At 36.2% G+C, this 15884-nt stretch overlaps 2 protein-coding genes across 2 annotated transcripts; one reads left to right on the top strand and one right to left on the bottom strand.

Moving 5' to 3' along the window:
- Positions 1 to 399: 399 nt before the first annotated feature.
- si:dkey-256h2.1 (uncharacterized protein LOC337520 homolog) lies at positions 400 to 13141 on the bottom strand. Its single transcript, XM_059338310.1, has 12 exons — positions 12546 to 13141; positions 11079 to 11218; positions 10048 to 10223; positions 8953 to 9113; positions 7964 to 8104; positions 7292 to 7413; positions 5906 to 6074; positions 4368 to 4513; positions 3153 to 3277; positions 2949 to 3075; positions 1948 to 2081; positions 400 to 623 (listed from the first exon to the last, which is right to left on the bottom strand). Exons 1-12 carry the CDS (start codon positions 12983 to 12985, stop codon positions 498 to 500), a joined length of 2007 nt encoding a protein of 668 aa, XP_059194293.1. The 5' UTR covers positions 12986 to 13141; the 3' UTR covers positions 400 to 497.
- A 1097-nt stretch (positions 13142 to 14238) lies between these two features.
- LOC131976725 (protachykinin) lies at positions 14239 to 15600 on the top strand. The gene is made up of 6 exons (XM_059339880.1): positions 14239 to 14305; positions 14536 to 14636; positions 14846 to 14948; positions 15028 to 15051; positions 15152 to 15214; positions 15309 to 15600. Exons 1-5 carry the CDS (start codon positions 14239 to 14241, stop codon positions 15211 to 15213), a joined length of 357 nt encoding a protein of 118 aa, XP_059195863.1. The 3' UTR covers position 15214; positions 15309 to 15600.
- Positions 15601 to 15884: the final 284 nt, after the last annotated feature.

The following is a 15884-nucleotide window of genomic DNA, read 5'->3' as shown; positions in this document are numbered from 1 at the left end:
CAAACATCCTCACAATCAAATGTCTAATAAAAGAACAGAACGGCAGTAAGAAGCACATCTTCTGTTGCAGAAGTTAAGAGGCTCCTATAAGAAGCAGGATGACTCACTGAGAAACACTTTAACGTCAAAGTTTCAACTTGAACATGATAACGTGCAATTAGTGAGGAGAGGCTGCTGCTCGAAGAACAAAGCATCTTCAGCTCGAGGCGTGAAAAGCACACAGAGTGCCTATTTAGCTGCAGAGATTCTCCATGTTGACTTCAGGGTAATGTCTTGAGAAAAATGCAAACTGCTGCTCGTGCTGATGTTCTCTATCTGCAGCGAGCCTGAAGGTTACCTCCTGTCTGCACCAGTTAATGAAGCCGGAGCCGGAGCGATGGAAACAGTCAGTGACAGCAGTAGGAAAAATAGAAATTTAATCTTTGGACTTTGATTTCACACTCACAAACACATTAATTTATATCTTCATTCAAAATGCAGAGTTTCACAGAGTTGCATCACTTGTAAAAGACAAGAAAAGAAGACATGATGATGTATCCCGGATCCTTAGAGGGTTTAGGATCCTTCCCTTCAAACAAGCCGAAGTAGACCACAGTGTTGGGTTCAAACTTGCTCATGTTGAGCTAAAAAAAAAAAAAGACAAACACAAAGGATCTAAACATCACACAGGTGTCTTTATCAGGCAGACAGTGCAGGGCTCTCCCTGGGTTTTTACAGGGCTGAGGTGCAGAGACACCCTGCCCTCATTTGGGATTTTATCACACATTCATTTGCATAAAACTGAGTGATGGTGTAGGTTGCAGCAAAGGAGAAATAGTTAGATATATTTACCCCCCCCCCCCCAAAAAGTAAAACTTTGCTGAATTAGGCTAATACAACGTAAATAAGAGCAGAATGCATCAAATACATTTGTATAAAATAGCAAACAAAAAACAAGTTTCCCAGTTTGAGCACTAAATATATTGTCTTTGTACTGTGTTTGATTGAATGCAGGTCCAACAGGATTTGCAAATTATTGCATTCTGTATTTATTAAGTTTTTCACAGCATCCCTACTCTCTTTTGACTCTGGGTAGTAGAATGAACTCTCTGCCAGTGATTTACTTATACGACTTATACTTTACTTTAACTTTCTTGCTGTTCCATCCAGAGAGAGTTTAACATCGAGAGCGCCAACGTCACCACAGAAACTAACGACAACTGAATGCCCACTGCAGTGGTGAGTGGCGTCCTCATTTTATCAGGAGCCTTTTATGGTCAACTACTACTTGAAAATAATGAAGTACTTTTTGATTCTATTGGGCTTTCTTCGGTCAAATGTTTTACTTCAGCATGACCTCGATTTAAATGTGAGGCTTCTTGTAAATCTGCTGAAAGAAGAGAGGCTTTAAACGTGTCATCAACGACCTTGAATATGAAGCATGTTGCTGTACATACTTGGTATTGTTACCGGATCAGGGTTTCCCCTAGAAAACTTGCTAAGCCTGGTGGTAGAGAAGACCACCGGCGGTCCACCATGTTTTTGTTAAAACATTTTTTTTTTAAATGTTAAAAGTTGACAGGAATTTCGAAATTATGACTATTATAAGCAATTTATTAAAAATACTGTAATAATGTAGAGCCTTACAAAAAGGCACAATCTTGAAAAATCTTGAACAGTTTTAACAAACAGAACAGTTTTAACAAACAAACTCCTTTCATTACCCTGAACATTCTGCTGGGCAATTTCTTGTCTGTCAGGATTTTCTGAGACTATGATGGGGGGACCCAAACAAAGTCTGGGTGTCCAGGAGCATGCTGCCCCGGAGAACATTTTTGCCCTAAAAGCCTAAATTTGGTGATCTGGTTGCCAACTGTGTCTGTCTGCTGTTTGGTGCAGTGTAGGTATTGTGGAATCATTTGAGATGTTTAAGCTTCAAAGATTAAAGTCTGGGGTCTAGGGATGTACCTGTTTGGTGATATCGGTCCTCCAGGGGTCGACCTGCAGTCCGTCACACCAGCCTCCTCGTCCGTACAGCCACGTACCGGCTTCGTTCGGTACTGCGCCGTCTTTCACCCGCAGCGTGCAGCCCAGAGGCGTTCCTGGTGGTTCCACACCAAAAAGATATGAAAATATAACAATTAGTGCAAGAAATGACCCTTTAATCTGTGGCTCTGTGTGCAGTCTTTGGTCCAGTTTATCGATTAAACTGATCAAGAGAACAAGTTGTTGTTTTAGATTACTTAGATATAGTTTACAACATCAACAACTAAAAATACACTTCATACTTAGATTACCAACCCCTTCTTTATCTATTCAATCTTTTTTTCTAAAGATATTTACTTTGGTTCTCCTGCAGCTCTATGGAATCAGCACAATCACAGCTAGAAGTGGGATCAACTTAAAAAAGTATTTTTAATGAGTTTTAATGACATCATTTGTAACAAAAACAACCAAAAAAGTAGAATCAATCAAGTAGCAGAATTGAATGTTTTTAACATGATTAAGTTATTTTTGGGGACATTTTAAATGAGACGTAGAATAAAGTGAATTTCATAGAAATATCTCAATTTAAGCTTCTTTTTTTAACATTTTCTAACAGAAACTTTGTAACCTATTATCTGTTGAAGGACTGTTGGAAAGTTAAAATTCTGATGGTAATGCCCATATTTACATTTTGTTTCTACGATAAACGGTAAATTTTTGGTGACCTTTTGAAGAAAATATAGGTTGGGGTTCAGTGTGATCCCAAAGAATAAATAACAATAAATAAACAGCTAACATCATTTCTAAATCACCCAAAGCATTGTTTTCTGTATTTCATATTGTGTAAAAAAAGGTTTTATATCAGACATCAACATACAAACCAATACCGAAAAATATTGATAGGCTTTTGACAGGACAAAGTGGGCTGTAACATCATCCACCTGATGCATCTGTCTGACTCCTGAGTAATATACGTTTCTCACCTGCAGAATCGAATGTGAGCGTGTTGTTATAAACATTGTTAATCAGGAAGTGGTGGGAGGTGACGCAGAACTCTCCACAGTTGTTGTCGTCCTCGCCGTGGGCGGTGATGACGGCATACAGCTCCACCTGAGAACAGTAACGAAGCTGCTGACGGACAGGAAGCTCTCTAAATGTTTACAGATCCACGTCAGATCAGCAGTTACCTTCTTCGCTGATGCCGGCACCGACACTTTGACCGGCTTGAATCTCTTGTTGTAGTTTTTGTTGAAGGTCCCTCCGCTGAACAGTGACTTCACTCTGAAGGGGCGGAGCTTCTCTGCATCATTATCTGTGATATCAGAAGGCAAGAAACAACAAAGGAACTTTTTTACTAAAGTAAAAGTACTAATACCACAGTGGAAAATACTCTGTTACAAGTAAAAGCTTCAAAAGTATTAGCATCAAAATACACTTTAGTATGAAAAATAAAAGTGTGCATTATGCAGAAGTCCCATTGTAGAATAATGTTTATTTTATTATTGGAATATAATTATTAATGCACTCATAAATAGATCTCTTTGATGTTGCAGCTTCTTATTTTCACCAAGGCATAATTGAAGTATTTATCAATAATAATAATAATAATAATAATAATAATACTTGATATATTTATCATTCAAATCTTGTATTATTAATCTGAATCTGCAAAGAAACTAATGTCAAAATTGCATCTATAAATCTCATTTTATTTTAGATTGCCTGTTGAAAAAAAATTGAAGTAAAAATATTCAATAAAGATGCAATTTTTTATTTATTTATTTAAATATTTCTTATGTGAAGAGTGAAAACAAGTCAAGTGCTGCAATAATATTTTAAATGAATTAAAAAATAAATAAATAAATGTGCATAGAGCCAAATTACATTGCAAAAAATAGCATTAGAATCACTTATAAATCTAATAGATTAAATTAATTAATTAAAATAGTTATCAGAAGATTTAAAGCACATAGCTGCATGTCTCAATAATAATAATAATAATAATAATCATTTTTAAAAATCCCTAAATATGCCAGACAGGATTCGGGTTTATTCCCCCAAACCATGATTATACAAATATTTTTTACTTCAGAATCAGTATTTCCCAGAAGCTTCACCTTTGCTGTGAGTGTAATTTCTCTCCAGACATCTTCCGGTAAGTATTTACAGACAGACTGTTCCTTCCTGCTGAGAGACTCCAGCATTTAAAAATAACAAACCCTACAGTGAGAGAAAATGGACAGAAAATGTTCCGGGATGACTTTATTTCAGCCGCAGCTCTCTCCGTTCTCACAGTGGGAGAGTTCAGATCTTCCACCTGCAGCAGCTCTGCACCACCTGCTCACTACGCCCTCAGACTTCATGACAGGCTGCACACCTTTCAGAGTTAGGAGGGTTTGTACCTGTGTGATTGCTGACGCTGAACCTCAGGTTGAGGGAGACGACCCACGGCATCGCCCAGGGCGGCGTCTTCATGGTGAGCGTGCATCTGCTGCTGTCCAGCAGGGGGAGCAGCGGAGACACGTCCGTCAGCCAGCGGCCAGTGCCTCTGAAAGATCACACAGCACCATCACGTCACACACATCAGATAAAACTACAGGAGCTTCACAGAAAAACACATTCTGGACCATTTCAGTCCTTTTAAATTCTACCTGGAGTAACAGCAGGCTGATAAATCAATATAGCATAACAGCATAACACAGGAATACGAATATTTTGAAGCAGCATTCACTCTGTTACAGTTGTGTTGGTTTTGAATTATCATGATGAAATATGAAATATGCCAAAACACTTATTTCTGTGTATTTGTAAGAAGGGTTGCAAAATTCTGGGAATTTGGAAGTTGGAAACTTCCCATGGGAATTAACAGGAATTAACAGGAATTTATGGGAATTAACTTGAATTTATGGGAGTAAATATAGTTAGGGAAAATATATTTTTGCATAATCTTGAATAATATTGAGTAATATTAAACTTAACATTCATGTTTTTGTTTTTCGATGAAATAACTGATTTTTCAATAAAATAATAAAAACTTGATAAATCTGTTGAAATGTCATGTTTTTTGATTTTGAACATTCCAATATTCCCCAGCTTAACTTCCCATGGAAATGTACCGGAAACTTGCCACCACTTTGCAACCCTATTTGTAAGTCGTGATTACTAAAGACAAAACACATGCAAAACCAAATCTTTAATCTTCAGTCTACAGTTTTTTGTTTTGGGCTGCATATATATATATATATATATATATATATATATATATATACACATATATACATACACACACATTCAATTTCATTGAAAAAATGTTGTGTAAACATACATACATACATATATATGCACACATACACAACAATTTTTCAAGTGCCCACAAGTATCATAGATATCGGAGGAAAAAATTGGGTCTGTCCTGTTCTCTTCCCTCTGCTCTGTGTAAACAGATTTTTTGTATTTGTCATGTGACCGTTCGTCTTAGCAGAATCAACCATGGCTTCACATTGTCACTGAGGAGCAGAATTTAATGTTTTTAACAGGATCTAGTCATTACAAACGGTTTATTTTTGGCAACATTTTAAACGAGACATATAGGACAAAGTGAATTTGACAGAAATATCACAATTCCAAGCTTTGTTTTGGTTACTTTCTCTAAGGGAAACTTCCATCCATTCAATGAAAGTTGAAATTCCGACGATAATGCCCGTTTTTACAGTTTCTCTCTGTGATAAATGGTGCATTTTTGGCGTTCTATTAAGGAAAACATACTTTTTTGAAACCTGGTGGTGGAGTTCAGGGGGGGTTATTTAGATAGATTTCCATTTTCAGATTTTTAAAAAGACCCACACATAGCACATGTGGGTGTATTTATCACACAGGATATGTAAATTATGTATGAATTGTAATTGTTGTGTTCATCTTGTGCTTTACACCAACACCTCACCTGCGGAAGGCGGTGATCCAGCGGCCCAGCTCCGTGTTGCAGTGTGGGCCCAGAGGGTCGCAGCAGACGAAGAGTCGCACTGTGTGGTCCCAGTGAGCGCAGGACGAGTCTCTTCTGCCGGGACACGACAGGGACGCATCCAGCTCCAGCGTGTCAAAGGCCGACAGGGCTGCAGAGAACGCGGCGGGCAAATGTTAGTGTCATTAAAATGCTTTAACAACGTTGGCGTCCCCCTCATGAGTTCACACTGAGGCTCTAATGCTAAAAATCCCCTCGCCTCTTCACGCTAATGCTGTTTTACAGAACAGGTTCGATGTTTGAGCGGTCTCTAATGGATGCTTTGGACAGAAGTGTTTCATGAAATGGATTATATCATCGAGGTTAGACCTCAGTCTCATAGCTCGGCTGCACACAGAACGTTTGTAAAAGCTGCAATAAACTTTATCTGCATTTATGATTTCTGTACTGTTGAACAGACAATCAGACATGAAGAATAACATCACAAGTCAGAGGAGAGTTTTAGTGTCATGTGACGATCTAAATCCAGTTTCAACACTTTTCCTCTGACCACTAACAGAAAACACTTAACAGTTTCTATCACAACAAACTCTGATCCTTCTATAATCTTAAACAAATTGAATTTAAGATAAGATATGATAAGATTTATCTATCCCGCAGTGGGGAAATTTAGTCGTCACAGCGGTGAGAAAACAGAATAAAGAATATAAAAAAAAGACATATACATACATACTATACACCTAATATGCATAAATGACTTATATGGCTGCTATTTGGCATTAATTATTAATATATACATTTTTTGTGATTTTTTGTTATTTCCACATATTTTTACTGTCCTCCCACTCTACATCACTGTGTGAAAAAAATAATTATAATAAAGATGCACACTTCTATAATGTATATAGCACATTAGACTACATTTATATATTATATTTTAATACTATGTTTATAGTGTATTCTATATTATAGTATATAATTTATACTGTGTATCTTATAGATACCCTGTGAATATATAATACATCTTATATTTGTAGTATCTATAGTATGAGTATTAGGTTTCTTCCTGTGTTCTCTAAACTTTTTGTCATTTATCTTATTATTTTAATTATTTAATTTTTAAATGGTTTGCAAATCAAATACTGAATAATTTTACATTAAAAATAATAATATACATAAATCCCCATATTTCTCACATTCCCAGATATTCTAGAAACACATAATATAGAAAAGTAATAAATTAAACATCTATCTATCTATCTATCTATCTATCTATCTATCTATCTATCTATCTATCTATCTATCTATCTATAACACTGACATTTAAACCCATCTCTCTCACACATGCTGTATTGTTGCAGACGTTACCTGGCGGCAGGTCGACGGTGGCCACCGCTCCTTTCTCGCCCTGCATTTGGACTTTGTTAAAAACAGAAACAACCTTTGCAGGACTTTGGAGTTTGTTCTGCAGATCTGCAGAGAAATCAAACCTGGAGACAGAGAACAAAGTCAGAGAGAAAAGCAAAAACAACCTTTTCACACGTGCAAACTGTTGCCACTGTGCAGTAGGACTCTACACATCATATTCAGGGTTTGTACGGCTTTGTAAGAGTAAAGTTCAAGCACTTTTCGGGTAACAAAAGCAAAACGTTCAGACTCTCAAAGCCTTTATCATCAGCCTATATTGACAATTAGTTTTTTTTGCCAACTGTTTGTATCATCTTTGATGGTATGTTTGGATTATACACTAATTTCCAGAGCAGGGGCTTAACAGAGGACTTACTAACAATTATAATGAAGGATTTGTTTCATTTCAAACATTAAAAAATGTGGAAGAACATATATTTATTAATTTAGATATTCCTGCAATTAATGTTACAATTAAAAAAATATTTCTCTTCATGATGCATGTCTCTATATTAAGAGACATTGAAGCATCCGGGGACGCTCCAACCATCTGAAATGTAGATCTATTATTCTGATAAGTCCTGTAAATAAATAAACATTTACTGTACCGCAGTGTCTTCAGTTGTGTCTTACCACTGAGCCTGCCAGTTGACGAAGCTGAACGAAGGGTAAATAAACCAGCCGGTCTCAGCCAGCGCCCCCTGGTGGTCGATACCAAAGAAGAAGTTTGGGGACGGAGTATACTGGAAGGAGACGAACACCTGCTGTCCAGACCTGCAATACAGATTCAGAAGAATCAAACCATAATGAGATGAATAAGCGAAAAAAAAGAATTATATACTACATGGTACAAATTTGAAAGAAGTTACAGTGATTTTAATGAGCCTAAACCAGATGTGGGCTGTCCCTGTCTGGCTCGCATGAAGTTACCCAGAAATTAGAAATCAATACAACCACGGTGCTTTTATTTAGAAGGCGATTTACATATGTGAATGCATAGGCACTTGCACAGAAATATGTTCTACAAAAATATTAAGTTACCTTGTTACTTTGTGAAAAAAACATATTGCTTTTTGCATAAAGTTAATAAATTGCTGGTTTTCTGCAAAACATACATGCTTTATATTGTTTTTGTGGTCTGAATGTATATTGGAGTTTTTACTATTTTTTTATTTTATTTATTTTCTTATCTGAGTTACTCTACATTAGTCTTATCAAAACATGTGTTCTTACCAGTAGCAGCTCAAAATCTGATAATTTACTGTATTTTATAAAGCAATTCAATTAACATTAAATAGAATATAGCTCAGAGTTTTGGTCCGGCCCTCTGCAACCTTCGCAGTATCTCACGTGGCCCCTAGGGGAAACTAATTGCCCGCCCCTGGCCTAAATGAACAAATAATTACATATTTAAAATCAGATTCTCTGTTCTTTAGAGACACAGAATGATGAATTTCCATCCTGAAAAGCGTACGAAATGTTTTGGAAACATAATAGCAGACCAGATGAGCGGAAGCAAAGAGACTTTAGAGAATAATGCCTTTAAAATGTTCAGTTAATCTACACGGATGTTATTCATCAAAATGAGGAAGCTTTTAATCCTTCAGGTCAGTCTGTCTTACTGGAGCGCCTGAACAAACGAATCCTCCCGATGCACCATGGCTGCAGGGATGTTCAGCGTCGTGTTGCATTCATCCTCGACACAGTTCATGTCCTGGATCGGATTACCGGGCAGAGCGTAGACCAGGACACCGGAGGCGTTGGATTTGGCCATGTTCTCCACCTGCAGCGGGACAGGAGAGTCAATACTTCCTGTGTTTCAAAGCAGAGTTTGGAGGGAATCGTGCTCAGCTACAAAGCAGTAAAATAACAAACTAATTATCATTTTCATTATGCTTTTTGCAATAATCCAGCAGCCATAGAGTGAGAATATACATACTGATTGAGTATGTAGAACACATTTAGATAAAAACATTGTATATATATTCATATAAAAATGACTCAATAAATACATTAATATGACATTAAATTGATCAAAAATAATATTCAAAAATGAATATTAGGATTAATTAATTGATTAAAATCTGACATAAAATGAAATTTGTTTGAATTCGCTTTTTTAATGTATTTACCTTTGTATAAATTCTCTACTTTTTTACTTCCCCATTACATTAATTTTTAAAATGTATTTATGCATTTAGTTTTAATTTATTATTATCTATTTCTTTATATATATATATATATACATACATAAACAGTAAGTTTAACAGTAAATTTAATTTAATTTAGTAGGCAGTGTGCAGAACATACCCATTGTGTAGAACACATTATATAAAAATCAATATTAATTAATAAATGACTCAATAAATACATTAATATACCATTAAATTGATCAAAAATAATATTCAAAAATGAATGCAAGAATAATCAATTAAAATGTGACATAAATTGAAAATCGTTTTAAATTCGCTTTTCTAAATGTATTTATGCATTTAGATTTATATGTATATATATATATATATATATATATATATATATATATATATGCATATGTGCATATATGCATTAATGCCTACATTTATTTTATTTTTTTATTATTTGTGGTGTATTTAATGGCACATCCATATATGTTTTGCGTCATTTCTTTAATTTATTTCTGATTTTTGGCAGCTTTCAGCAAGAAGCAGCAAACGTCACTCTCATTAATATAAACAGACCTTAGTAAAGAAAGAGCAGTTGCCCTCAGACAGCCAGGCCACAGCGCCTCCCACCGAGGCCGAAGGTTCACAGCCGTCACCTGCATCCGTCAGCCGGTACGACTTCTTATCCCAGCGCTGCATGAGCCAGTCGGCCCGGGCGTCCAGCCTCTTGATGATTATTGGGATTTTCCACCCTGTGGGGACAGAAAAGTCCATAAACCATCAACCTATTTTCGCTGCTATATTCTTAAAATAATGTAGTAAGTGTTTTAATAAATAATTAATGACCTGTTGCACCAAAACTGGATTGTTGTTTTTGATTAAATACAAGAAAATTAAATGTAAATATCCCAAAATAACAAAATATACCAAAAGATTGAACTGTGAAATGTCTGAATTCTACTTAATTTTATTTTAATCTATCTGTTGATGTGTTTGTTTGTTTTTTAAATAGATTAAAAAATATATATATCTTATTTGTTTCCATGTTATGCTTTCTGCAATTTACATTACTATAATTTAATTACATAATAGTTAGTGTTTTCATTCATTAACACTACAATAGATTTATTATTAATAATATGTTACATTATCCCTATCCCCTACATCCCTACTGATTGCACAATAATACCCTGAAATTTTGAGAATGAAGTTAAATATAAATCAACTGGCAGCCAAAATCAGAATCAGAAGCACATACAAGGAATTACACTTGGTATTTTGGTGCATAATGGTAAAAATAAACAATACAATAAAAACACGTCAAATATACTGATGAATGAAAGGTGATAGTGAAAGGAGCTGCAAAGTGTTTAGGAACCTAAAGTCTTTATACTTATTGTGGGAGAACAAAGGCCATAGGTAATGATATGGGGAAAAGTTGGGATACTAAGATGATAGGAGAAAATGTGTCCAGTGCAGATTAAACAAATAATATTAAATATACCATTAAAGAGTATTTTAGTGGTAGTAGTATTACTTTATAAATCCTACTAATAAAGACGGTCCCAGTGCCTCAGTCACAGAATCGACCCATCAGGCGCTCTTACCCTCTGATTTGAAGACGGCCTGAGAGAAGACACAGCTGCGGGCCTTGCAGCGCCAGTAGTAAAGCACGTTTGGTATCCAGTTACCCAGAGCGAAGACCGGCACCGGACAGAAGTGCAGCCTGGACAGAACCTCCTTATTCCTGCAGAGACAAACAGGGGGTTAATGTGTTTTTTTTCCTGAATGCATCAATAATTTTTATCCAGTGAATTAATTTATATGATTCTGAAATGGGCTGTTCTGCAAAGTGTGTTTTGGGTGCAAAGTTTTTCAAAGTAACGAGTAATGTAGCTGTCAAATAAATTTACTGGATAAAAAGACTCATTGCACTCTGAGATGTAGTGGAGTAGAAGCATACAAAGTGGCAGCAAATGGAAATACTCAATAAGTGGTTTAATGTAACTCAGTACATTTACTCAAGTGCTTTTGCCATATTTGTAGTTAAAATATTGCCACTTGTACTTGTACTCAACTATTTTTGACAGCTTTAGTGACTTGCACTTTTTTTAATTAACTAATTATAATATATCATTATAGGTTAAGCAACCCAGCAATATATGAATAAATTGATTCCACCTTTACCAGCTACAACATTAAAGTGATGAACACTTTAATTGTAATCCAGTAAAATATATATCTGAATGGGACCACAAAAGCTGCCAGTACACTAATTCAGCAGTTGCATGTCATCATGATCATGGCATTGGTCTTGAATATATTTGCATTTATGCGAAAAAAACTACAGGGATTCTGGGACAGAGTGGTTCAAATTCTGGAAGAGATTCTTTCTTACAGGATACCCAGGGACCCCCGGATCATGTACCTGGGCTTGACTCTAGACAGTACTATTCAAAAGAAGGACTTGTACCTCTTCAAAATACTGATCCTGGCATGTAAAAAGGCCAGAACAAGAAACTGGCTGAAAATTGACCCTCCAAGCCCAACACAGTGGCTGGATATTGTTGAGGAGATCTACTCGATGGAAAGACTGACGGATTATCTCAGAATGAAAGCAGGGACCCTGGACCAACGGTGGCATAAATGGACTGTGTACATGAAATAAGTTGGGTCAATTACTTCAGTAGACCGAATGGACAATGATAAAAGCTGCAACTAGAGTGGTGTGCCCCACCCCTAACCTTTTTTATTTTTCTTTTCTTTTAACTTACGTTTACTTTATTTTACTCTATTTTTACTGTCCTTTCTTCTTTACCTTTCCTAGTTGTCTTTTGGGATATTTGTATGTTTTTGTCTATAAGTAAAATTCAAAATAAAAAAAAAGTTAAAAAAAAAAAAAAAAAAGTTCTTCTGAGTTCCTTATAATTGTAGAGACAGTTTAGTAAATGTATTTAGTTCATTTTAACCACAGGACAGGCCACATGTTGCTGAACATTTAGAGTTGGGTGCCACCACTGGACCGGGCTGCTTGTCAACACTTTGCCCGTCGGCAGTGGCTCCTCTGCGGTCACCTGAGCAGGGCGACCCGCTGCAGCTGCTCCCTCATCCACAGCACGTCGCTGGCCGCAGAATCGTCCAGGGACAGGAGGAGCACCTGGGTGCTGCTGGGCAGCTCCTCCACCAGGCTGCTCAGGGACGCCTCCGAGCTCCACATGCACTCCAGGAAGCCGGACTTGTTGGAGAAGGCGTGGATGATGAGGGGTCCCCGCAGAGCTCCGGGCCGGTAGGAGAACTCTCCGTCCAGAGTCGGGACCGTGAACGCCTCCGCGGGGTCTCCGGGCTCCGGGCCGTCCGGGGAGGAGGCTTTACTGGATCTCAAGCTGAGCGCGTTATCGCTGAGCTCACAGGCCGCCCCGTCTCCAATCAGTTTCGGTTTCCCTGCAGCTTCACTCACCGGAGCTGTCAAAACAACAGCGAGCAGCCACAACAACGTGGACTTTGAACGCAACATGTTGATGCTCCGGTGACCCTGAAGTCACCACAAACAGCCGAATATTAACATTTTCTTTTACTAACTTTAACAGGTCGGACTAACATTAAACTCTTTAAATATGGTTTGACGTTCTTTCTAAATTGACCTGCAGAGTTTTGAGTTGGAGGCGGGTCGCTGCTGTCTACGGCGGCTCCGGAGGGACAATTGGCCTTAAAAAGCGCAGATGAGAGGATGATAGCTTCAAAACAAATTACTATTGGCTGAAAAATTTGATCTGGATTATTCAAATTTGTCAACAACGGTTCCCACCTTTAATATGTAGGACGGAAGCTGTCAAATAAATAAATGACTCGATTAATAAATTAATAAACCATTAAAATACACAAAAATAATAATATAATTATATTAAAAAATATAGAGATAAATAGGCGATGCACTATATACATAAATAAAAAAATGTAATTAGTTTATAATACATAAAATGTAATTCTTTGTTTAACTTTAACCACCCAGCAATGTATAAAGCAGCATTTTCGATCAGCTACATTACAATGCTGTTTTAATTTATCAGTGATACTGGTCAAATAATTCAATACAAATATATATTTAATTTATATCTTTTTTTAAGGCAGATAGCAGAAAAGTTGCTGTGAATGCAATGTTCAATGGAAAGTCCCATAAATTCAAAAATATTCCAATTTAATTTAATTTCATTATATTCATTTAATATTATTATTTTCATATAGTGTTTATCAACATGTTTTGGGTTTTTAAAAACCCAATCTGATTCTTTTTGACTGGAAATATATTGAAATTGCCTAAATATGGAACATTAGTCAACTCTGGGTGCCATGTTATCATCACCTTCCCTGTGTCACACGTTCATGGAAAAAGGAAGTGCTAACTGGATTTTCTGTTCATGTTTATAAAGGTATAAAGACCCCTTTTCACAACTGAACCGTAAAACATGGATTGATATTACTGCCTTTTAGAGAAACCAATATAAAGTAATTTATTTGTCATGTGGCTATATGAATAATCTAGTGTACTGTGGTATTATTACTTTTACTTAAGTAAATGGATCAAAATGCTTCCTCCATCACTGGAGACTATAAAGACTAAAAAAGATGTCTGCTCTGGAAATCTCTTTCCGGCTTATCACTTGATTCTGACAATATTCTGACTCCAGTCTAATCAGGTATTCTGAGTCTAGTCTAATTGTTCCTTTGACAAAGCAGATGAAACACATACGAATTATAAGATGTGTCAAAATGAAGCCCTGTGATTCACACAGTAATTGCCGGAGGGTCGCGTCTACCAACATCATCCACTCCAGCTGTGCGTAAAAAAACCCCAAAAGGAGCGATAATGGACCCTCGTGGCGCAATGGCGCATCATCATTGGAGACGCGTTGTTTTTCTATCAGCATTTAGAATAATCCAGCAGCGAGGTGCAGACTACCTGCACACAAACACTTTTATAAACTGTAAAGAAAAAGAGAAGAAAATAATTCAATTTTTAATATTTTTACGCAGAGCCATTTGGGTGAAATTACGCACGGCTTGTAGTAATGGAGCTGATTAAACTTTTTCTTATAGTTTTGCTGCTTCTGACGAATGTTTTCTGTGAAGAAATGGATGCTGACAACTGGAGGGAAGACTTCGAAGGGGTAAGACTTAGACTAGACTAGAATTTGACATCTATATAGCGTTTCCTCCAAAGATTTGGGCATGGAGAAGTCATCTCGCATATAAAAAATAATAATATATAATAATTTTGTTTTTGGGTTAGAAGCTCCCGGTAAGATTATTTATTTGGCTAAATTCATGTTGCAGATAGATTAAACGTGTTTCTTTGCATTATTTTGTCTTATGACAGAACAAATTGCCAAACTCTGAAGAAATTCAAGATATATTGTTCAGAATGACTAGAAAACCAGGACACCGCCAATATCTTGGACTCATGGGGAAGAAAGACTCAGGTAGGGGATTAGTACCAAAATATCATGTATTTATGTTAAACTGCTGCGTTAAGGTGTAACTATATTTTTCTACAAACAGCAAAATCGCAGACAGCACGTAAACGTGAGTTTATTCTCTAGCTTGCATAAGCATCAAAATTTAATATCCAACGTATTTAAAAAATAAAATGTAAAAATTACTTTAATGATGGTTTTATTCCCAGGGCACAGATTTCAAACCTTTGTGGGTCTGATGGGTAAAAGGGGCTTTCAGAACTCGGATTAAGGTATGACACCTTTAAACAGTTAAATAAATTAAATGTACTGAAGAAGCAATTTCGGTGTAAATATGCCTGGTAACAGCGGATTTCATCCCTGCAGGAGCCCAGTGAGCTGCACAGAAGACTGGACATCTGCATGTGTTTAATTACTTTGTATAATTTTAAGGCTGACGACAAAAAAAAAAAAAAATTTGTGTCATTATTTCATGAGCAAAAATCCCATTTAACAGCTAAATTTCAGACTTTCCGATGCTAATCCTTTAAGGCAAACAGCGCCACTTGCTGTTGAAATAAAGTGATGAGAAATTGTAAAAAAAATAATGATCAAAAATTCAACATATGATGGAAGAAAAAGTTATTCATTATAATAGAACATTTTTCAAAGAAACGAGTTAATATCTCAAGAATAGGAGTTAGTATGAGTAAAGTTAGTATTAAAGAAGTAAAAATGAGAAATTTAACTAAATATGAGAAAATCTCTCAAAATAATTAGAAAGTCTTAAAAACATCTCAAAATAAAATTTTAACTTGTTTACTACTTACTTTTACTCATAGTTACTCTTATTTCTGAGACATCAACTCGTTTTGAGAAATTATCTTATTATAATGATGATGATTTCATGATCTTTTTTCCCCATTCACATGGTGGAAATGGGCTTTTAACTCAAGAGTTACA

This window comes from Centropristis striata, chromosome 8 (genome assembly GCF_030273125.1).
Source record: "Centropristis striata isolate RG_2023a ecotype Rhode Island chromosome 8, C.striata_1.0, whole genome shotgun sequence".
Taxonomy (NCBI): Eukaryota; Metazoa; Chordata; class Actinopteri; order Perciformes; family Serranidae; genus Centropristis; species Centropristis striata.
The sequence above is the reverse complement of the archived record's forward strand: the minus strand, read 5'-3'. Positions and strand labels throughout refer to the sequence as shown.